Source organism: Lissotriton helveticus, chromosome 1_1 (assembly GCF_964261635.1).
Source record: "Lissotriton helveticus chromosome 1_1, aLisHel1.1, whole genome shotgun sequence".
Taxonomy (NCBI): domain Eukaryota; kingdom Metazoa; phylum Chordata; class Amphibia; order Caudata; family Salamandridae; genus Lissotriton; species Lissotriton helveticus.
In genome coordinates, this window is record NC_136057.1 from 22899148 (window position 1) to 22923528 (window position 24381).

The 24381-nt window shown below is 46.1% G+C and overlaps 1 protein-coding gene across 1 annotated transcript in view; it reads right to left on the bottom strand.

Moving 5' to 3' along the window:
* The window catches only part of SERPING1 (serpin family G member 1), a 163318-nt gene that overhangs the window by 108266 nt on the left and 30671 nt on the right, over positions 1-24381 (bottom strand). Inside the window, exons 2-3 of the mRNA XM_078674150.1 lie at positions 15369-15442; positions 180-1236 (exon numbers count right to left, since the gene is read on the bottom strand). Of these exons, the coding sequence (XP_078530276.1) occupies positions 180-1236; positions 15369-15419 (1108 nt within the window). The 5' untranslated portion in view covers positions 15420-15442. The remainder of the gene's footprint in view (positions 1-179; positions 1237-15368; positions 15443-24381) is intronic.

Consider the following 24381-nt stretch of genomic DNA (forward strand, 5'->3'; position numbering starts at 1 on the left):
GCAGTCTGAATTGGACTATGCACAGGGACACCAAATGTGCCGCTCATGCAAACTTTCGGTCGCTGGCAAACGCACCCACCCAGCCCTAATACCATGGAAGCAGTATCCGCCATCTTTTCTTTTTTTGTGAACGAAGGAGATCAAAATATAGGCTCACTTATGAGGGTCCCTTATCTTACCGAGGAGGAGCTGAGACAGCACCATCACGATGCTGAGTGGTGAGAAGATCACGTTTGCAGTGCGATCCTTTTTGAGGACCTGGTGAAAGAGCCTGAATGAGAACTTGGTTAGATCTTCTGCCAGATTCTTGGTGTCATTCCGCTCCGCCTCGTCCGCGCACTGCGGCCAGGGTTTCACAAATCTGTTCTGCCTGCACCAGTTGGGATCCTCCGTGGTCACGGTTGTGGGTTCCTGGGTGGTAGAGGGTATCGTAGTGGTGACCTCGTCAGTCGAGTGAAGCTGATGCTCGCAGTAGTCAGGGCTGTCTTCCTCTGTCTCATTATGGATCACTTTTGGCTCCGGCTGTACCTGATGGCTGCTCTCGTTGGATGGAATTCGGCTTGTGAGATTGTTCCGGTCCTCACTTTGCTCAAGATCTTTCTCATCAGTTGTGTTCCGAGGCTTGACCTCAGTCTGCTGTACCTGATGGCTGCTCTCGTTTGATGGGATACGGCTTGTGAGATTGTTCCTGTCCTCACTTTGCTCAAGATCTTTCGCATCAGTTGTGTTCTGCGGCTTGACCTCAGTCTGCTGTACCTGATGGCTGCTCTCGTTCGATGGAATACGACTTGTGGGACTGTTCATGTCCTCACTTTGCTCAAGATCCTTCTCATCAGTTGTGTTCTGAGGCTTAACCTCAGTCTCTCCTGCAGAGTCTCGTCTCTCATGCTCTGATTTTTGTTCATTGTCCTTTTGCTCCTGGAGCCCAGGTCTGTCTTGCTGGGGCTTATGAAGGTCTGTGTTTTCTGGAGGTCTCTCCTGCTGAAGTTGCTGATGGCTTGAATTCACCAAGCCCTCAGTCTCTGCCACATCTGGCCTTGTTTGGTGATCAGTCACAGATGAACCACTTGTTTCTCTATCAGTCTCTGATTGTGGCAGCAAAGAAGCGGTGATCTCCACAAAGGATTCCCCTTTTCGCTGAAATATTTTGTAATCCCTGGGTGGTGGGCATTTAATCCCGGTTGCTGTATTTCCTGCAGCACTTGTAGAATCAGGTAGTGCTTTCTCATCTGCAATCTGGAAAAAGAAGAATAGGAAAACAAAAGGCAAAGAGAAGAGTTAGGGGCTTGCACAATTAGGTCTTTGTACATAATCCAAGACAACAAAAAGTAGGGCGAAAAGTTACTTGTGGTTAATCGTTTACTCCAGCACTCATCACTTGCTGCTCATTCTCTGCTTGGAGACTATCTTTCCACTGTGAATTCTTTTCGGCAGAAACAGATATCTACAGGGAGTTCAAGCATTATTTCTTGGAGGCTCAGGGTTAGGCTGCAGTTGAATGATGTCTTACTGATCCCAGGAGATTGTACCAGACGTACCCAGTGTTGGTCCATGGCAGAGGAGGGAGCCATCGATACCAGCGCCAGATCATTCACATAAAATTCATTTACAGAGAGTGAGTCTAGCTGGGAGTGACTTACGGAGTGAGTGGTTAGCCTCGGAATCCTCCTGCCCCACTCGCTCCCCCCTGAGTTACGTGGAACCACTCTAATAAAACATGTCAAGACAAACCTTTCTAGGGTTCGCTACAGACATATTTAGCTTCTTGAAGATCTCATGTCACCCATTCCTCAAACAAGTACAATTAAATCCAGAGAAAGAGTGTGGTATGGGTTGTTCCCCGAAGCTATTGACTTTCATGTGTTTTTCATGGTTTGCCTTCCTGGGTGGGCAGTCCATCGAGGCCAAGAAATGTTTGTATGATTAATTGTCAGACTTGTGATCCCCTTGGGTGTGATAATGTGGCATCAAGCAGGCCTTTTGTTAGACTGCAGATGTGACAAGATGTGTAGCTTGTGACTGAGAGCCCGAATGGTGAAACAACCATTACAACGCAGCCATTACTATGCACTACCTTTACAACACAGCAGTCATTACAACGCAACTGCCTTTACATCACATGCCTTTACAACGCATGCCATTACAATGCATGTCACTACAACGCATGCCATTACAGCGCATACCATTACAACGCATGCCATTACAACACAATATAAGGTAAGTAGTGGGTATTTTTTAGTTTTAGGGTGGGTATGGGTTTTGGGGTACATGGGGATAGTATCTGTAACCCTACACCATCAAACACTTACCCTACTGTTGCACTCACTGAAGTAGGAATAGTAATTTTTACCCCTACGCTATTTAACACTTACCCCCCGGTTACCCCAAAAGTATTATGCGTTGTAATGGTATGCGTTGTAATGGTATGCGTTGTAATGGCAGTTTCTAAAATGCGTTGTAATGGCATGCGTTGTAAAATCATGCATTGTAACGGTAGTTGCGATGTAAAAACCACGCTGTAAAGGCATGCGTTGTAATTGTTTGTGTTGTAACGTCATATATTCGCCAGCATGTGTCTTTGATATTTTAACTTTGCTGACACAGCATTCTAATTGCTGATTTACGGCTTTTTGTACGGGAAACATGTGCTTTCTTAGCGGCTGATATAGATCTTGGCGGACGGGTTACTTCGTCACAACAGTGATGACTATCCCGTCCACCAAAATATATATAACCTATGCGGTGAGTTGTGGTTTGTGGGTGAGGGCATCATTAGGACATATTTCCGTTCACTTCAGATGAGGTACTTTTGTCTCCCCCTGCCCGATGAATGTATGAGGGCGGACGGAGAGCCTGCACCCCCACAGCTCCTAATGGGATCTCTGGGTCTGAAGCCTTTTGGGCCAGAATTCTCGGGTCAAGATTTTGAGGGCTCGAGATTCAAGCCCCAGAGACACCAGAAAACATGTAGTTGCCCAGAGAAGCATCCTCAAAGGGCAACATATAATGAAAAACCTTAGCACTCAAACGCCACCCTCTGAAGGCTATTCATTCTTTGGGTGTGCAGCACAGTCTGTTCAGTGAAAGGGCCCAGTTACCAACTTCCAAATTGTAGTTCAAGATGTTGCCTCATTGGGAGATTTTCTTTCTCACCATGACGCACTACCCAGGAATTACAAAAGACTTCCTTTAACAAGAAGCCAGGTCTATTTCCTTTGCCAATGTTTGCTTCTTCTTGGCAGAGTAATCCTAGAAGCCCTGAGAATCAGTTTAGTCTCTAATGACAGGGTTCTACTATGCCAAGAATTTTGAATGCTATTGTGAGAAGATTCCTAGGTCATGAAACATTTGCAGGCTGTTTGCAAATAAAAGCATTATTCCACTAAAAAATAGTCTGTTGGAAGGTGAGGTGTTCTGTCTGAGGCACTCGGGGAAGCAGTAGACAGAGGAACAGACAGCACAAGAGCTACTCAAACAGAGATGACGCTGAACTGGTTAGGGCCTGTTCAACACATCAGCATTGGAAACATCTCATACAGATTGCAAAAAAAGACCAAAGACCATGATAACTATGCCGTGACATAGGCAGGGGCACAACACACACCACACACTACACACACACACATACACCACACACACCCCTCATACACCACACACACACACACACAACACATGCACCACACACACCACACACATATACTGACCGGGATTCTCACATTGTATTTGTATTTACTTTTGCTGGTGCTGATATTTGTGATTAGTTTTGCTGGTTCTGATGCGGTGTCTGTGATTAGTTTTGCTGGTGCTCATATTTGTGATTAGTTTTGCTGGCTCTGATGCTGTGTCTGTGATTAATTTTGCTAGTGCTGATATTTGTGATTAGTTTTGCTGGTTCTGATGCTGTGTCTGTGATTAGTTTTGCTGGTGCTGATATTTGTGATTAGGTTTGCTGGTTCTGATGCTGTGTCTGTGATTAGTTTTGCTGGTGCTGATATTTGTGATTAGTTTTGCTGGTGCTGATATTTGTGATTAGTTTTGCTGGTTCTGATGCTGTGTCTGTGATTTGTTTTGTTGGTGCTGATATTTGTGATTAGTTTTGCTGGTGCTGATATTTGTGATTAGTTTTGCTGGTGCTGATATTTGTGATTAGTTTTTGCTGGTCCTGATGCTGTGTCTATGATTAGTTTTGTTGGTGCTGATATTTGTGATTAGTTTTGCTGGTGCTGATATTTGTGATGAGTTTTGCTGGTTCTGATGCTGTGTCTGTGTTTAGTTTTGTTGGTGCGGATATTTGTGATTAGTTTTGTTGGTGCTAATATTTGTGATTAGTTTTGCTGGTGCTGATATTTATGAATAGTGTTGCTGGTGCTGATATTTGTGATTAGTTTTGCTGGTCCTGATGCTGTGTCTGTGATTAGTTTTGCTGGTTCTGATGATGTGTCTGTGATTAGTTTTGTTGGTGCTGATATTCGTGATTAGTTTTGCTGGTGCTGATATTTGTGATTAGTTTTGCTGGTCCTGATGCTGTGTCTGTGATTAGTTTTGCTGGTGCTGATATTTATGATTAGTTTTGCTGGTGCTGATATTTGTGATTAGTTTTGCTGGTTCTGATTATGTGTCTGTGATTAGTTTTGTTGGTGCTGATATTTGTGATTAGTTTTGCTGGTGCTGATATTTGTGATTAGTTTTGCTGGTCCTGATGCTGTGTCTGTGATCAGTTTTGTTGGTGCCAATGTGATATTTGTGATTAGTTTTGCTGGTGCTGATATTTGTGATTAGTTTTGTTGGTGCTGATATTTGTGATTAGTTTTACTGGTGCTGATATTTGTGATTAGTTTTGCTGGTCCTGAAGCTGTGCTGTGATTAGTTTTGTTGGTGCTGATGTGATATTTGTGATTAGTTTTGCTGGTGCTGATATTTGTGATTAGTTTTGTTGGTGCTGATATTTGTGATTAGTTTTACTGGTGCTGATATTTGTGATTAGTTTTGCTGGTTCTGATGCTGTGTCTGTGATTAGTTTTGTTGGTGCTGATGTGGTATTTGTGATTAGTTCTGCTGGTTCTGATGATGTGTCTGTGATTAGTTGTGTTTGTGCTGATATTTGTGTTTAGTTTTGCTGGTGCTGATATTTGTGATTAGTTTTGCTGGTTCTGATGCTGTGTCTGTGATTAGTTTTGTTTGTGCTGATATTTGTGTTTAGTTTTGCTGGTGCTGACATTTGTGATTCATTTTGCTGGTTCTGATGCTGTGTCTGTGATTAGTTTTGTTGGTGCTGATATTTGTGATTAGTTATGCTGGTGCTGATATTTGTGATTAGTTATGCTGATATTTGTGATTAGTTTTGCTGGTGCTGATATTTGTGATTAGTTTTGCTGGTCCTGATGCTGTGTCTATGCTTAGTATTGTTGGTGCAGATGTGATATTTGTGATTAGTTTTGCCGGTGCTGATATTTGTGATTAGTTTTGGTGGTGCTGATATTTGTGATTAGTTTTGCTGGTTCTGATGCTGTGTCTGTGACTAGTTTTGTTGGCGCTGATATTTGTGATTAGCTTTGCTGGTGCTGATATTTGTGATTAGTTTTGCTGGTCCTGATGCTGTGTCTGTGATTAGTTTTGTTGGTGCTTATGTGATATTTGTGATTAGTTTTGCTGGTGCTGATATTTGTGATTAGTTTTGCTGGTTCTGCTGATGTGTCTGTGATTAGTTTTGTTGGTGCTGATGTGGTATTTGTGATTAGTTTTGCTGGTTCTGATGCTGTGTCTGTGATTAGTTTTGTTGGTGCTGATGTGGTATTTGTGATTAGTTTTGCTGGTTCTGATGCTGTGTCTGTGATTAGTTTTGTTGGTGCTGATATTTGTGATTAGTTTTGCTGGTGCTGATATTTGTGATTAGTTTTGCTGGTGCTGATATTTGTGATTAGTTTTTGCTGGTCCTGATGCTGTGTCTATGATTAGTTTTGTTGGTGCTGATATTTGTGATTAGTTTTGCTGGTGCTGATATTTGTGATGAGTTTTGCTGGTTCTGATGCTGTGTCTGTGTTTAGTTTTGTTGGTGCGGATATTTGTGATTAGTTTTGTTGGTGCTAATATTTGTGATTAGTTTTGCTGGTGCTGATATTTATGAATAGTGTTGCTGGTGCTGATATTTGTGATTAGTTTTGCTGGTCCTGATGCTGTGTCTGTGATTAGTTTTGTTGGTGCTGATGTGATATTTGTGATTAGTTTTGCTGGTGCTGATATTTGTGATTGGTTTTGCTGGTGCTGATATTTGTGATTAGTTTTGCTGGTTCTGATGATGTGTCTGTGATTAGTTTTGTTGGTGCTGATATTTGTGATTAGTTTTGCTGGTGCTGATATTTGTGATTAGTTTTGCTGGTCCTGATGCTGTGTCTGTGATTAGTTTTGCTGGTGCTGATATTTGTGATTAGTTTTGCTGGTTCTGATTATGTGTCTGTGATTAGTTTTGTTGGTGCTGATATTTGTGATTAGTTTTGCTGGTGCTGATATTTGTGATTAGTTTTGCTGGTCCTGATGCTGTGTCTGTGATCAGTTTCGTTGGTGCCAATGTGATATTTGTGATTAGTTTTGCTGGTGCTGATATTTGTGATTAGTTTTGTTGGTGCTGATATTTGTGATTAGTTTTACTGGTGCTGATATTTGTGATTAGTTTTGCTGGTCCTGAAGCTGTGCTGTGATTAGTTTTGTTGGTGCTGATGTGATATTTGTGATTAGTTTTGCTGGTGCTGATATTTGTGATTAGTTTTGTTGGTGCTGATATTTGTGATTAGTTTTACTGGTGCTGATATTTGTGATTAGTTTTGCTGGTTCTGATGCTGTGTCTGTGATTAGTTTTGTTGGTGCTGATGTGGTATTTGTGATTAGTTCTGCTGGTTCTGATGATGTGTCTGTGATTAGTTGTGTTTGTGCTGATATTTGTGTTTAGTTTTGCTGGTGCTGATATTTGTGATTAGTTTTGCTGGTTCTGATGCTGTGTCTGTGATTAGTTTTGTTTGTGCTGATATTTGTGTTTAGTTTTGCTGGTGCTGACATTTGTGATTCATTTTGCTGGTTCTGATGCTGTGTCTGTGATTAGTTTTGTTGGTGCTGATATTTGTGATTAGTTATGCTGGTGCTGATATTTGTGATTAGTTATGCTGATATTTGTGATTAGTTTTGCTGGTGCTGATATTTGTGATTAGTTTTGCTGGTCCTGATGCTGTGTCTATGCTTAGTATTGTTGGTGCAGATGTGATATTTGTGATTAGTTTTGCCGGTGCTGATATTTGTGATTAGTTTTGGTGGTGCTGATATTTGTGATTAGTTTTGCTGGTTCTGATGCTGTGTCTGTGACTAGTTTTGTTGGTGCTGATATTTGTGATTAGTTTTACTGGTGCTGATATTTGTGATTAGTTTTGCTGGTCCTGAAGCTGTGCTGTGATTAGTTTTGTTGGTGCTGATGTGATATTTGTGATTAGTTTTGCTGGTGCTGATATTTGTGATTAGTTTTGTTGGTGCTGATATTTGTGATTAGTTTTACTGGTGCTGATATTTGTGATTAGTTTTGCTGGTTCTGATGCTGTGTCTGTGATTAGTTTTGTTGGTGCTGATGTGGTATTTGTGATTAGTTCTGCTGGTTCTGATGATGTGTCTGTGATTAGTTGTGTTTGTGCTGATATTTGTGTTTAGTTTTGCTGGTGCTGATATTTGTGATTAGTTTTGCTGGTTCTGATGCTGTGTCTGTGATTAGTTTTGTTTGTGCTGATATTTGTGTTTAGTTTTGCTGGTGCTGACATTTGTGATTCATTTTGCTGGTTCTGATGCTGTGTCTGTGATTAGTTTTGTTGGTGCTGATATTTGTGATTAGTTATGCTGGTGCTGATATTTGTGATTAGTTATGCTGATATTTGTGATTAGTTTTGCTGGTGCTGATATTTGTGATTAGTTTTGCTGGTCCTGATGCTGTGTCTATGCTTAGTATTGTTGGTGCAGATGTGATATTTGTGATTAGTTTTGCCGGTGCTGATATTTGCGATTAGTTTTGGTGGTGCTGATATTTGTGATTAGTTTTGCTGGTTCTGATGCTGTGTCTGTGACTAGTTTTGTTGGCGCTGATATTTGTGATTAGCTTTGCTGGTGCTGATATTTGTGATTAGTTTTGCTGGTCCTGATGCTGTGTCTGTGATTAGTTTTGTTGGTGCTTATGTGATATTTGTGATTCGTTTTGCTGGTGCTGATATTTGTGATTAGTTTTGCTGGTTCTGCTGATGTGTCTGTGATTAGTTTTGTTGGTGCTGATGTGGTATTTGTGATTAGTTTTGCTGGTTCTGATGCTGTGTCTGTGATTAGTTTTGTTGGTGCTGATGTGGTATTTGTGATTAGTTTTGCTGGTTCTGATGCTGTGTCTGTGATTAGTTTTGTTGGTGCTGATGTGGTATTTGTGATTAGTTTTGCAGGCGCTGATTTTTGTGATTAGGTTTGCTGGTACTAATGTATTTGTGATTAGTTTTGTTTCTGCTGATGTTTGTCATTAGATTTGCTGGTGCTGATATTTGCAAGAGGACACATCTGCACCACTACCAATCTGAGATGCGCAGGATCCTGCGCCGTACCCAGCATATCGCTATGCAGCGTTTCGCTAGCAAGAGTAGGAGCGCCGTCCACCTGCGGCCCTCTGTCTGGGCATCCTTCACATATCCCAACAGTACAGCTCGAGGGGAGCGCTCTAACCATGGCCCAAAAGTTGTAGTAAGTAAAGCTGGGTAAAGCCAGGGCCAGGGCCCTGCTGTGGCTGCATAAAGGAGCCATATTGATAAATCGAGCTCATGGAAGTCAGGCCCAGAGAACACAAACTGGCCGGAGCACCAGCATCAGCTGTGATGGGGTATTCAGGGTGTCCAATAAGTGGCACAAACAGGGCGTATAGGTGCTGCAGGTAAGAACGCTGCCGAAGCTCTTGCCACACCCACACGGTACATACCACTATATCTACTTGTGCACGTGGACATCGTGGGGGCAAGATAAGCGTCATCTGGAGGGGGCAAGGCCAGGCATGGTCATGCTCAGGGGCAGCGCGGGCCTGGAACTGTGTTGGGAAACACCAGTGATGCACAAATAGCCCCTGGGTGCATTTTAAAGATATATCCGGCGCTCCAAGTCCGCCATGCTCGAAAGGGAGCATCCGCCATGCTCGAAGGGGAGCGTGAGGATTTCCTTGGCGATTCTTGTCTGCCTTTGTACCCATGCAAAGGACAACCAGGTCACAGCAATGCCTGTGGAGGAAGGCAAGTGATAGTGGGATCGGCAGGTTTATGAACAGATAAATACATTTTGGGAGGGCCACCGTTTTAGCTATGGCAGACATGCCAGTCAGGAAGAGCGGCATCTCTCTGCCAGCTTACTACATGCTCATTCAGCCACGTCATCAGCTGCCCATAGTTGTCCCACCATAGAGTATCGACATCCCTGCTCAGCCAGACCCCAAGGTTTTGACCGGGCCATCTGCCCATTCGAGTGGGTGTTCGGGAGTGAACACCGTTGTTGCTTCCGTTACGGGGAACAGGACCAACTTAGCCCAATTAATCCAAGTTAATTCACATAACAGGAGTTCCAGATTGGTCTGGGGATCCCTAACATATAAGATGACATCATTTGCGTACACTGACATAAAATGGGAGAGAGAGGTCACCCCTGATAGGTCCCGCTCAGCAACCGAGCAACAGGTTGACTTTACAGAAGCCAAATTAAACAGATAAAGCGATGGCTAACACCCAGAGGCAGCAGCAGTGCAAAAAGATATGTGGTATCAAGGAAAACCGCCGCAGCACTTAGGCGTGGCTCGATGGCATGATAAAGAGTGAAGAAGGTGTGCAGGTTGTAGGAGGTGGACTGTCCCGGCACAAATTCAGATTGGTCGGGTCTCACAATGGTCAATAGGTATGACCGTAATCGCAAAGCAAGGATCTTGTTGTCTATGTTAATCATACATAGTGGGCGATAAGATTTGCAACGTTTGGGGTCCTTGCCAGGCTTAAGAATCATAACGGCTAGTGCTTCACGCAATGATTGAGGTAGGACTCCCGCTGAAAGGGACTCTTCGTGCATAGCGAGCAAGTGGGATGCTAGTATGTGCGCATATTCTTTATAAAAAACATCCATGAGGCCATCCAAGCCTGGTGGTTTATCTGCAGGCATGCCAGCTATGACTTTTACTACTTCCTATTTTCTATGACCTTCTTCAAACCACCGGCGCTGTATGGAATCAAAGTAGTTGTTAAAATCCGGAGGAGGCGTGTTCTGCATAGCCAGATACAGCGAGGAAAATAAATTTACCATTAGCCTTTGAATAGCGTCATCACCCACCCAGCCATCATTGTTGTCATCCTGTAGTTCTGTGAAATAATCGCTTGCCCAGGGTTTGCAAAGCATGTGCGCTAAGGTCTCGCCCGCTCTATCCCTCTCACTGTAGTGTTTGGCACAGGATGCCCCATCCAGATCATTACTCTCCCTCTGTGCGGTCTCCTCATATTCCGCCAGCATGCTTGCGGATCGCCTTCTATGTCCCCAGAAGAGCTCTCAGGTCTGCCTTTGAGGCCAAAGCCGTGGTTCCTTCCATCAGGCGCACTCGAATCGGAGGTCGCTCCTTTCGGTACCTTGCTCCTCGGTGCTGGAACGATCTCCCTCGATCCTTAAGATTGGAGACCAATCTGCTTGCCTTTAGAAAGCAGCTAAAGACCTGGCTTTTCTCTCTGTAAATTGTGTCTTTTCTGGAGCACTGTCATGCTGTATCTCTCCTTGTCTCTCTCTTCGCCAATGCGCCGGGACACTCCTCGGAGTAGCCGTGCGCTATAGAAGAGACAATTTAACATAACATAACATAACATAACAATGGCCGCCAGCACTGAAGCTCCAACTCTCTGATCTCCCTTTCTAAATACGCCTATTTTCCCCACAGCGAGCACAGCACCCCGGTCTATTTTGTAATGCATGCACCCCGGACGACAACTTTAAAAGCCTCCCATAACCTGAATCGCCCATCTCAGGCCTATCAGTGCTCACAGTATTCTATGATCGCGGTTCTAATTTCATCTCTAAATACTTGGTCGCGCAGTGCCCCTGCCGGCAGTTTCCATGTGAATGCCAGTGGGGGGCCTCCTGGGACATTGAGTTCCAATAGCACTGGGGCATGATCAAATAGCATTTGTGGGAGGTGTGAAATGTCCCTGGTCCATGTGTCTACATCACGCAAGGCTAACCAATAATCAATTTGCGACTAGGTAGCATGCTCTGTAGTAACACAAATTCCCTCATCAGTATTTAGGTGTCTAGCGTGGCAAGAGCATAGTCAGCTATGAGTAAGCGCAGTTGGGGAGCTGCCCCTGCGTGGGGATGTCTGGAATCTCTGGACTTGCCTGCCTCTGGGTCAAGAACAACATGGAAATCTGCACCCCATGGTGTCACGCCTCGGGAAAGAATTGGGGATCATCTGAGTTTGGCCTGTAAACAGCAATGAGCTTAAGCGGGTGGCCATACAGAACCCCTGCCAGCATGAGATACCTCCACAGTTGGTAGCAAATAGTGCGCCGCAGCTGCCATGCCACTCCTTTACGAATAAGTATGGCGACACCCCGAGCATAACTAGAATATCATGCCATTTGTTGCTCGCCCACCTAGCCAACCCGCAGCTGCGCCTGGGTACTCTCTGTAAGGTGCAGTTCCTGTAAAAACCAAATATCCACTGAGTGTCTTTGCAGATACGCTAAAACTTGTTGCACTTTATGGCAGTCAATGAGACCACGTATATTCCAGGTGATAACCTTAACTGACTACATACAAACCAACACAACAGACTGGGGGGCTCAACTGCAGAGGCAACATTTGCCATGACCCACATAGTGAAATTACACTGGGAAGTCTAAAAGGAAAGAAGGGGAGGGGAAGGGAAGGGAAGGGAATAAAGCAGCCAACACGCCACAACCACCAATGTCCCATAAACATTCCACCCACTACCTGCTCACAGCCCCACCTCCCACTGCATCAATGCAGTCTGCATCCAGCAGAACAACATTTATCCCAGGTTCATACCCTCTTACCAAGAGTAAACGGAACAGTGCTCCACAGGTGCATCACCTGCATGGGCACCAACGGCTAAGTGAGGGCCGGCCAAGCCCCTGGAGTCAAAGCCGCTACAGATATAAAGATAGACCGCAAATCTGTCATCTCATCCTATTGGTAGGTAGCAGAGGATTTGCCATTGTCACTGAGTTGGTGCACATTCCCCATCTTGGAGGCAGGTAGAATGCTAATCTTCGTTGTCGAAATAGTTTTACCAAACTTTGCCGCATTCTGGGAATCTGTAAAATAATAGTCTTTTCCCTGCTGGAGAATTTGCAGCTTGACGGGACATACCAGGTAATATTAAGTGTCTGTGCTCTGAAGGACGTGTTCCACTGGCAAAAAGTCTTACCTAGCGGCCTGCACCGCCATTGTGGAGTCTGGATAAATTGATAATTGATTTCCCTGATACTGCAATGGGCGCCTTTCACCAGCCAGGCACAGGACCACATCTCGGTCCCTGTAATTTAACAAGCAGGCAATGATAGGCCAGGCTGGCGTCTCAAGAGAAGGCCTCTGGCCCAGGGAGAGATGGATGCCCTCCACTGAGAACGTAGCTGAGAGGGCTTCTCCAGAGTTCTTAACACCCCCTCCACATAATCCTACATTTTGTCCATAGCCGTGGATTTGGGTATTCCAAGGATCTGAAGGTTGTTCCTTCTTGATCTAGCCTCAAGGTCTTTATTCTTATTTCATTTGACCTCTAACACCTTCTCCATGCGGAGAAGATTTTTGCTGTATACTGACTGACCAACTTCCACCTCGGAAGTATAATGTTCAAGCTGCTCTATTCGATTGTCATCTTTGCCAATTTTATCTTTGAGGTATTTGAATCTATCCGCTATGAGGTCCATTTTCATGTAAATCTCCTTGAGGCTTTGTTTTAACTCTAAGAACATAGATCTTATCTCTTGCTCAGGGAACAAGGCCCCCCCCTCGGTTCTGTAGGGGGTCAGTCGTGGAGGAATTCCACCATGCGCGTCTGCCTCCAGTGCTCAAAGCTAGCTTAGCCTGCTTCGCATATGTCTTTCCCATCATTGAAGAGTTCAGGCTTCGTGTGTGCCGCTATCATGCTGGCCGTGTGACGTGATGCTCAAGCTCCAGTCAGCCATGGCCGCCTATGCAGCTCCCTCAGTCCCAGTCACTGACCACCAGAGGGACGCAAGCATGGCACGGGCACCGCATCGTCCACAGTCCCCATGCAATCTGGTCCGACCGCAGCTAACCTTGGGGTCTCAGGTGGATTATGACTACCAATGGTAAGCCCCCGCAGTTAGTCGACCCCGCTTCTCCCCAGCTCCCTGGAGGGCACGAGCAGGCTGTGGACCCCCTGCCTGTGTAAGATCCAGTTCAAGGGCCCGGTGTCAGGCAGACCCACTGTGCAGGGTGCAGTCAGCGAACTCAGACTGCAGCAGAGCTTAGTTTAATTTGATCGCAAGAGTTTTAGGGTCAAGCGGTCCAGCACAGGACTGATCTCAGTCAGCATGCAGCCTTTAAAGTGTACAATGGTCTGCATGGGAATGGGCAGGCCTACTGGCCAAGCAGTTTACAGAGTCTCTTTGGCACCTAGATAGGTGCAGAGCAGGGCTCCCCAGCGGTCTTAATAGATGTCAGTTCCTCCCTTTGCAACACGGGGCACCCTCCAGCACATGTGCGAGGTTTATAAATGTAGGCAAGGAAATAGTAGCTCATCAGTGCACATGTGGTAGCAAATTAAGTCGGAGTTCTGCATTGAACCAACAAGCTACTGACCGCACAGTTCAATCTTGGATAGTGGCACTTGTTTTTGCATTTGTCACCCCGAGTGGGCTGGGTATGCTCAGACGTGAGTCCCGTGCTCTCCATGCCACTGGAATCAAGCTATACTGGCTGATGAGGGTTGAAAGCCCGAAACTGGTCCTAGGATGCTTGTTTCAAGTCCAGGGAGGACCTGGCATGGCAGTTTGGGCTGGACTGTTCTCATTGGGCACAGGGTCAAGACTGATTTGAATATGGCTGGGTTCAAACTGGAATGGCATGGTGAGCAAAAAAACAATGGATTTAAGCCCAGATCTCTGTATTGGGGTGAATTTATGACATTTTTCTGCATTATGTCCATCAACTGTTGTGTTTGCATTTGTAGCCCACAGAACGGCACACTCTGTAGCTGTCATGCAGGCCGCCTCCGAAATGCACCCACAGTCGTCCCGTGCACTCACTGCTTCTCACCTGAGAATCCGCTGTGATCTCGTCGGGTTGAAGTCAGCCTCCCTCGTAGAGCGCCTCAGAACTGAACCCCTGTGAACCGTGTTGCTGCATCGCTTCAATCACCCGGTGACCGCAATGGTTACCCCGACCTGTGTTAAACCGAGTTGTACCCATCAAAAGGTTCTGTCGACGAGTCTGTACCCGCTATAACTGACCTGTGCCGATGCAGTTGGTTGGACGGACCGACTCGGTTGATCCCGATGGCTCAGGAAGAGCTACCGCTTCGGTGTCCCCAAGTTCACTTAACTTGTCTTCCTGAACTCGAGCGGCCTTCGTCGTCAGTGCTTCTTGGACGTTCCGGTGTGGCACAGACTCTGTCCCCTCTGCTCTCAGGTACTCTTCGCTCCGAACTCGCTTCTGAGTTGCAACAGACTCTTTTGCCCTTCAGTGGTAAGACTGCAACCACGACATAACCGCTGAACAGGATTGAGTGTATGGTCAAGTATTCCCTTTCACCTGACCATTGGGGGGTCCCACGACTCTCACCTGGGGTGGTTTCTTGAGTCCCCGACTCTTCTACATCTCCTGGGTACAGTCTTCTGTACCCAGGAGATGTAGAAGTATTTGATATAGTCTGTCTCCCCCCTGGGGACCACTTTGTATTGGTGCTAACTGCTGTTTTATGTCCAAAGTATTGTGTGCATTGGGAATATCTCTGGGTAGGAGATACCGTAACGTGTTAGTGAGTGCTTGTAATAAATAGTTATTTTTATAAGGACACTGTGTGAGTCTTTTTCATTTAGTCTACACTAAACGATTGGATACTGGTGAACCAAACTGCTTTGCACTCCTCTTAGCTTATGCTGATGGCTGCTCTCCACAGCTACCACTTAGAGAGCTTTCCATGGTTATCTAAACCCATAAAATCACCATAAGGGTCGCCCGGGTTAGTGCAGGGTGCTACACTTACATAAGTGAACACCATATACTGACCGCCAAGATCTAAATCCGGTCTGAGGTGTTTTAAATGTTGAGGGCTGTCACTGGACGAGGGTGGAAGATGTACTCACCGCCGGACAACACAAGGCTGCCAGGGCCAGGAAGGAGAGCCACAGCCTCATTTGGACGTCTTCTGAACCTATGTCTGAGAGAGAGAGAAAAAGAGAGTCAGAAGAGGAGAAGGAGTGAGGAAACAAGTATGGGAAAGAGGCATAGCGAAAAAAGAGAGGGAGACAGATAAAGAGAGAAAGTGGGGGAGAGAAAGCGCAAGAAAGCAAGAGATGTGATGAAAAGAATAGAATAACAGAGATCCACAAATATAAGTTACTACATATATTGATTAGAATAATAAACAGTCCATCAATAAACTTCATTAGGGGTTGGTCAGGTGTATTTCCATACGGTTCATCAATAGACAAGGAGCATCCGAGCCATGGAACATTTCTTAAATACTTTATTCCAAACTCTGTAGTTGTTCAATACATATAGTTTCACTCCATCTTACTAGAAAACAACCAACACAAATTAAGCACCAGAAAATTAAATGTTCACTATAAAGTGTGGTACAGCAAACCACCACCCAACTACCCTCAGCACATTCAAAATGATGCAGAATGCATCACCACCCACTAGAAACACAACACAATTTCATCAGCACCAGGAAAAAAAGGATGTATGACGTTACAACGCACACTTTTACAACGCATACCATTACAACTCATTTTTTACACCGCAACATCCATTACAACACACACCATTACAACGCATACCATTACAACGAATACTTTAAAACTACCTTTACAACGCATTCCACTACAACGCATAGTACATTTACAACGCATACCATTACAACGCATTACACTACTTTGCATATAAGGTAAGTGTTGGATAGTGTAGGGGTTAAAATTACTATTCTAACTCCAGGGGGTGCAACAGTAGGGTAAGTGTTGGATAGTGTAGGGGTTAAAATTACTATTCTAACTCCAGGGGGTGCAACAGTAGGGTAAGTGTTGGATGGTAAGTTATGCGTTGTAATGGTATGCGTTGTAATGACTGCGTTGTAATGGTATGCGTTGAAGTGGTGTGCATTGTAGTGCCATGCGTTGTAATGACTGGGTTGTAAATGCATGCGTTGTAATGGATTTTGCGTTGTAAAAGTTTTGTTGTAATGGTAGTGCGTTGTAAAAATTGCGTTGTAAACGTTGTATACCGGAAAGAAATGCTCTAAACCCAGCGACAACATCAGAACAGGGCATTAGTCATGAACGTATCAACATTAGACACTTAAACAACATACTCACCGCCAACCCCATGATCCAAAGTAACCTCATCTAAAGCAAAACTACAAATCAACACAGTTGCTACACCAACATAACTACATTAACAATAGAAACATCTCAAGAACACAAGAGCAGCAAAAATATCATGCAACCTAACTAAGCAGCAGAAAAATTGTCCCCAGTACCTGCCTACTCAAGAGACTACACGTGAAGACTGCAGTAACAGCTAAAGTAACGCCTAATCTAACTTGTTTACAAGGAGTATTATCCTGTACCACAACTTCTGCGCCATACAAATTACCCACGGGTACACCAGCACAGGAAAGGCCACACATGAAAACATTAATGCCAGAAAAATTAACATCCAACACCTTGTTGACCTCTAAAACTACCCACAAACACAACAACAGCACAATGCAACCGCCCACCAATATACAAGCAACTCGAAACACTACCTGGGATTGCAGCATGAGCACCAGCAAAACCAAAACCCAACACAATTTCAACACCACCAAAAGTAACAAGCATTGGCATAGCCAATAGGTCTCGCCTTTGGGACCTTATTAGTGTTTAGCCATGCAACAGTTGATGTTGTTGCCCCAAGGATATTGTGCTGGATAACTAAACACTGCTTGTTTAATTAGCATTCAGTCTATTCGAAAATTGGCAAACTAGGACGTTCAGGGATAGTGATGAGAAATAATTTCCCCTGAAATGTATGAAATTAGATAATTAAAAGTAACGGGCCCGATTCACAGAATTAATTTAAGACTCAATCCTAAACTTACTACTATTTTGGTATTCACAGAAGTTAGGATTTTGTCTTAAGTTTGTCTTAAGACAAAGTTAAGACAGACTTAAGACAGACTTAAGACAGATTTAAGACAAAATCCTAACTTCTGTAAATACAAAAGTAGTAAGTGCATTCTGTGAATAGCAAAATAGTAGTAAGTTTAGGATTGAGTCTTAAGTTCATTCTGTGAATCGGGTCCATACTGTTTGGGGCGAGGTGAGACTCAGATTTTAACTCTCGTTCTCATCCTGTGTACGAGGGGTGAAAGCAGGGATGATTATTTCGCCTTGTGTGAAGTAAATAAAACATGTTTTCCAAATAAACTGCAATTGCAATCAAACCTTTTGAATATTGCTGGGGTCCAATAAGAAACATCACAAACAGAGCTGCTTCAGCCAACCACAAGATGGCGCTGACCTGCAACCAATCTGTTTGTGTTCTCTGATTAAGGTGCAATGTACTTTGCCCTTCCCAGCTTCACCGTGCCTTGGGCGAATGTTTTCTGTGCCTACTGTACTTAATTGCATTTCTTTCAGAGTTATTAAGCAACCCACCCCCAGAAGGATAATTTATAGGTGATGTGTAAGTAGACGATCGATGGCCCAATCCTTTTCAGGCAACGCAGTGAGAATCTGAAACTCACTTCCGCCGCAGCTCCGGACCACCACCTCCTCCCAGGTCTTCAAAACGGACCTCAAAGTTCTCCTCCTTCAAAGACACTTCCAAAGTTAATCCATGCCCTCTCTATTATCTGAAGGAAGATCTCTTACTATAGAAAATTTCTATTCTCCATGACTATGGAAGTGTCTTCCCAGTGTGTTCTTGTGGTTTGAGAGTCTGCCATTTATTGCAGTACTACCCTTTTACCTGTGTTTGGTATTCTTTTATAACATGCACACGTCACTTTTCTCTTGTAACACACTGTTTGCTACCTCTCACATTTTGTTTGCTTTCGATACTTGCACAAGTGCCACCATTGCCCACGTAACGTTTGCTCTTGTGTTTGAGTGTCCTCCATTTATTGCAGTATTATACCTCTACTTGTACTTTGTACGCTTTTTGTAACCTGCACACATCACTTTTTCCTCCTGTAATGCACCGTTTGCTCCTCTTGTATTTTGTTTGCTCACAATTGTCACTTTTACCTCATGTAACTTAACGTCTGCTTTTGTAATTTGTTCACTTGTAATGTTCTCATGTATCAGTTCTCTTCCTATTGTGAAGCGCTCTGACACCTTCGGGTAAAGTCTGCACTATATAAAAACGCATAAATAAATAAACGGCACAAATCTGCTCCACTGTGCACCATGTGATGTCAGGGGTGGGGGAGGAGGGGGGAGCGGGAGATCTTCTGTGAGGGGACGGAACCAGTTTTCCTCGCCAATCTTCATAATCCCAGCCAGAGATGTACTAGGGAATCTATCTGTTCTCACCCTCCCTCTCTCTCCTCTCCCTCGCTACGTTCCTCTCTGTCCCTTCACTCCCCCTTTCTTCCTTTCCTTTCCCCATCTGCCCACCATCTCGTCTGCATCACCCCATCCCTCTACTCTTCTGCACGCCAGGACAAGATCAAGCAAGGATTATCATGGAATAAAATAGGTATGTTTCCTTTCCCGCTCCCTTTTCTAGCGCCTTATGTTAGTCAGTGTAACAGAAGGGCTGAGGGGCATACTATCAAGGGATATTTTGCAGCTTTCTCGGCACATAGCGCCTAAAAAGCAGCACATTTTTTATTGCGCGATTTACAAGGACATGATAACAAGCGTTAGCGCATGTTTCCTTGCTACTTTGCAAGTCTGGATAGGAGGAGGGTATCATCGGTGGACATCAGGGCTGGATTTTTTGTGGTACAAATCATAGGAGCGTCATAGTCGCTGAACCCATTTAGGGTATCCAGCAACCCGCTGATATACAAAGTAAATAGGGTCGGTGCCAACACACAGCCCTGTCGTATGCCCCTGGTTACCGGAAGTGGTTCCGAAAGCTCCCCTACTTTCCCACAAAGAACCTGTGCAATGTTCTTTTCATGCAGCCTCCTAAGGATTTTACAGAGGTAGGTGGGAACCCCCATGTGAGACATGACAGACCAGAGTTTGGAAGATTTTAGGTCTAAGAAGATCAGATACAAACCGCCACCCTCCAGCACCACTGTTTTCCAATAGAGGAGTTGGAGGCAGAATACCTGATCAATGGTGGATGTTCGGTTTCTAAAACCTGCTTGGAGAGTGCTAAGAGAATCATGGACCTCTATCCACTCTTGAGCTGTTCTAGGATGACTCTTGAGAAAACCTTCTGCATCACATCAATAAGGCCTTTAATTCCCCAGTTGAAGGGGGAACCTTTCTAATGCACAGGCATTATGTCAGCACTGGCCCAGATTTCCGGGATGGGCATACGACCCAATACATCATTAAAGACGACTTGCAGGTCGGGCCCCAAAACATCTGGCTCAGAACGATACAAGCCCCTGGTATCTTATCAATTCGTAACTTAAATTAACTTTGAAAAAATATATATTGGGCTACATTGGGCTATATATATGTTAGAGCCCAAATGTAGCCCAATGTAGCCCAATGTAGCCCAAAGATGGCCACCAGAGACAAAAAAAACCAAATGTAGCCCAAATATCAGCCAGATGTGCCCTTGTGAGGGGGCACACTTGAGATAGCTCTACATACTTCCTCAAGAGAAATTATGGGTAAGTCCTCATTAGCCTTTATACCAGCCTGGTTCAAGTCATATGTTTGATGGTCTGCATTTTTCGGAACCACTACCTCAGAGTGATCCTGGACATCATAAAGTGAATGAAAATGATCATTCCAGGCTTCGGCTGTTATGTTTGGCTCTAGAGTATATCTCCCTTCCCGATTGGCAAAGGAGACTATGTTCTAAAATGCTCTTGGATCTTTTTGTTTGAGGGCCTGTAGGGGAGACTCCCATTTGGCCATGTCCCACTCAATCTTGGCCTGTTTGATGGGGCATCCTTATGCCTAGTTCGGACTCTTGTAATCTGGGGTTTGTCCTTAGATTTTATTGCTATTATTAGGGTGGATTTAGCTTTTCTGCAGTGCTTGTTATACCAGGTTGGAATGATTTGTTTATTCTCTCCGGACCTTGATCCGACAAAAAAAAAAACCCCTCAGTGCAGCTACTCAAAGCGGGTGAATCACGGCCATTTCCTTAAACCTGTTTTCTATATTTTTGCCTCCATAAAAGCACTCAAGCCTTCCATAGTAGTCCTCAATGTTTTATAAATGATGGGAATACAATCGGTGGACTCCTGTATTTTGGCCCAACGGATGCATCTTGTTGAGGTCAATAGACGCAATCTAACATCGAGTGGGTCCCTGTGATTCCCCTTAGTGTTCCCATCAGGTGCAGTGGACCACACACCAGCCAGACTGAGATCATGGACAGAGTTCTAGACAACCATCACTACCCAGCTATCGTGATGGTTCAACGCTACATCTCAGGCCTTTGTGACCTACCGTCCGACTTGGGTACGTATTGGAAAAGAGCAGAATGGAAGAGTCCACCGACCAAGACTGTCTTAGTGAATGCGCTTAAACCCAAGCTTTGGGAAGAGAGCAGACCATTCGACTCGGTGGTAGAAACTACAGGAGCAATGGATGGTTTATTGTGCAGATACAGTGTCAAAACAGTAGAGAATAAAACCATTACATACATGGGGTGGAACCGGCCCTGAATTCCAGAAACTAAAAGTGCATTAAACCTGAGTTTCTACTAAATACACGTTAGAAGGAATAAGGTGGTAGATGTATCAACATCCAGATTTGCGAATCTCAAATAGCAATTTTTTAGAAATCACTATTTGAGATTTGCAAATTGGTATGTATGTAGAAAATTGCATTTCTTTGCGATTTCTTAAAATTCCTTAATTGCGATTAGAAAATTGCGAATCGCAATTAAGGAATAATTTTCCCATTCATTTCTTGGGCCAGGAGGCCCATAGGAATGAATGTCAAGTTATGCTCAATTTGCGATTCACAATTTGAGAATCCAAATTGAGAATAATTTCAAGGGTGCTGATGCACCCCTGAAATTCACATGTGTGCGCATATGGCGCACATACATGCCCTAAGGGCATGTATGTGCGCCACATGGCACCTTCACAAATGCAAAAAAGTGCTTTTGTGAAAGAAATCGCAAATTACCACCAACTCCAAGTTGGTTGTAATTTGCGATTTCTTAATGAGAAATCGCACGTCTGGGTGCTTCATACATGCAAATGCAATCGCAAAATAAGGAATCGCAAATTTACCATTCCTTTTTGTGCACTCAAATTTGCTACATACATACCATTTAGCAAAAATGAGTTTGCAAACGCCGAAATTCTGCGAATTTCAGCGTTTGCGAACCCATTTGTGACCCTTGACCCTGGGGTAGGTCACTTCCCCACCGCTACAGCCCCGTGTGCTGATTTTGTTGCCGCCTACTCCTCCATCCAGATCGGCGCTCTCCTGCCCTGCACGAGCGCCGCATGGACTGCCTGCGCCTTGACTGTGTGCCCCGCATGCCTGGCCGCCCCCTTCTCTTTTTTCTGTATCCCCGAGTGAGTGAGTGGTTTGTCTTTGTTATTCGTTCTCCAGACGGGCGCTTCAGCCCTGTCTTCCCGCCTTTCCCGACGCTGCCTCCCATGCAGCCCCGCCCCCCCACACCCATTGGCTTCTTCCCTCCCGCCTCCCAGCTGACCCCTCCTCCCCTCCTTCCCTTCTTAGGGAGACCGCTGCGCGGCGGAGTCAGTGACCCTTGACCCTCGGGTAGGTCACTTCCCCACCGCTACAGCTCTGTCTGCTGATTTTGTTGCCGCCTGCTCCTCCATCCAGATCGGCGCTCTACTGCCCTGCACGAGCGCCGCCTGGACTGCCTGCGCCTTGACTGTGTGCCCCGTGTGCCTGGCCGCCCCCTTCTCTTTTTTCTGTACCCCCGAGTGAGTGAGTGGTTTGTCTTTGTTATTCGTTCTCCAGACGGGCTCTTCAGCCCCGTCTTCCCGCCTTTCCCGACGCTGCCTCCCATGCGGCCCCCCCCCCCCACACCCATTGGCTTCTTCCCTCCTGCCTCCCAGCTGACCCCTCCTCCCCTCCTTCTCTCTTATGGAGACCACTGCGCGACCGCGCCGCTGGTGCGCCGAAGGCAAACCCGTCTGCGCCCGTCCGCGCCTGGACCGCGCCCAGCGCCAGAACCCCTGGACCCCGCCGCTGCCAGCCCACCCGACGGACCTACGACGCCACCACTCTCAACGCACTCAATGCCGGCCGGAACCCCGCCTGCTGCCGAGCCACCCCGAAACGCACCCACGGACCCTTCACCTGCCAAGCCTGCCGATTCACCTGCCTCTGGAACTGCACCACACCCACCAAGCCGAGCACCAGCGGTAACCACCTCAAGTGCATCCTGCTCAACACCCGCTCCGTCCACAGACACGCCGTGGAACTCTGGAACCTGCTCGACACAACATCACCAGACGTCGCATTCCTCACGGAAACCTGGATGAACGCCTCCTCAGCGCCCGCCATCGCCATCCCGGACAGATACAAGATCACCCGGAGGGACCGTATCAACCAGACCGGAGGAGGCATCACCATCGTACACAAGAACACCATCCGCATCACGACCAACTCCGACGACACCTTCACCGCCGCCGAACACCTCCACTTCCAGATACACACCAACCCCAAGACCACACTCAGAGGCACCCTCATCTACAGACCCCCGGGACCACGCACACAATTCAGCGAAGACATCACAGACTTCATCAGCCCGCACGCCCTCCCCTCCGCTGACTACATCCTCCTAGGATACCTCAACGTCCACCTGGAGAACAACATGGACAGCAACACCACCACCCTGCTGGCCAACCTCGCCAACCTTGGACTCAAGCAACTGGTGAACACCCCCACCCACTACGCCGGCCACACGCTTGACCCAGTCTTTTCCTCCAGCAAATACATCTCATTCAGCCACTCCACCGGACTTCATTGGACTGACCACAGCTGCGACCACTTCAGCTTCAGAAGAACCATGACTCACCACCACCCGCAACAGGTTCCTCGCAGGAGCTGGAACAAGATCACCGCCGACCAGCTCACCACCTCCCTCAGCCAGAACCCTCCCGCCAGCACAACGGACCCCAACGAAGCAGCCAGGAACCTCACACAGTGGATCACCAAATGCGCAGATGACCTCGCACCACTGAAGACCCCTCCCAGCAGACCCGGCACCAAGAAAGCCTCTTGGTTCACCGACGAACTTAAGAACTCCAAGAAGAACTGCCGCACCCTCGAGAAAGCCTGGCGCAATGACCAGACCACAGACAACATGACTGCCCTCAAGCACGCCACCCGCAAACACCACCAGCTGATCTGCACCACCAAGAATACAGTATTCAAAGAACGACTGGACAACAGCGCCCACAACAGCAAGGAACTCTTCAGCATCGTCAAAGTGCTCTCCAACCCCAGCGCCGGAAACAACGACATCACTCCCTCGCAAGACCTCTGCGACTCACTCGCCTCTTTCTTTCACAGCAAGATCGCCGACATACACAACAGCTTCGGCGCACAGACCACGCACCCAACCTCCCAACCAACGCCCCCCACCACCACCCTCTGCGCCTGGACCCCGGTCAGCACCGAAGACACCACCCGCACGATGAACACCATCCACTCCGGATCACCGACCGACCCCTGCCCCCACCACGTCTTCAACAAGGCCGACTCCATCATCGCACCCCAACTCCGGGACATCATCAACACCTCCTTCAACACCGCCACCTTCCCGGAGAGCTGGAAGCACGCCGAGCTCAGCGCCTTCCTGAAGAAACCAAAAGCGGACCCCACCGACCTCAAGAACTACCGACCCATCTCGCTCCTCCCTTTTCCTGGCAAAGTCATCGAGAAGACCGTCAACAGACAGCTTGCCGCCTTCCTCGAGACGAACGGATCCCTCGACCACTCGCAGTCCAGATACCGCGCCAACCACAGCACCGAG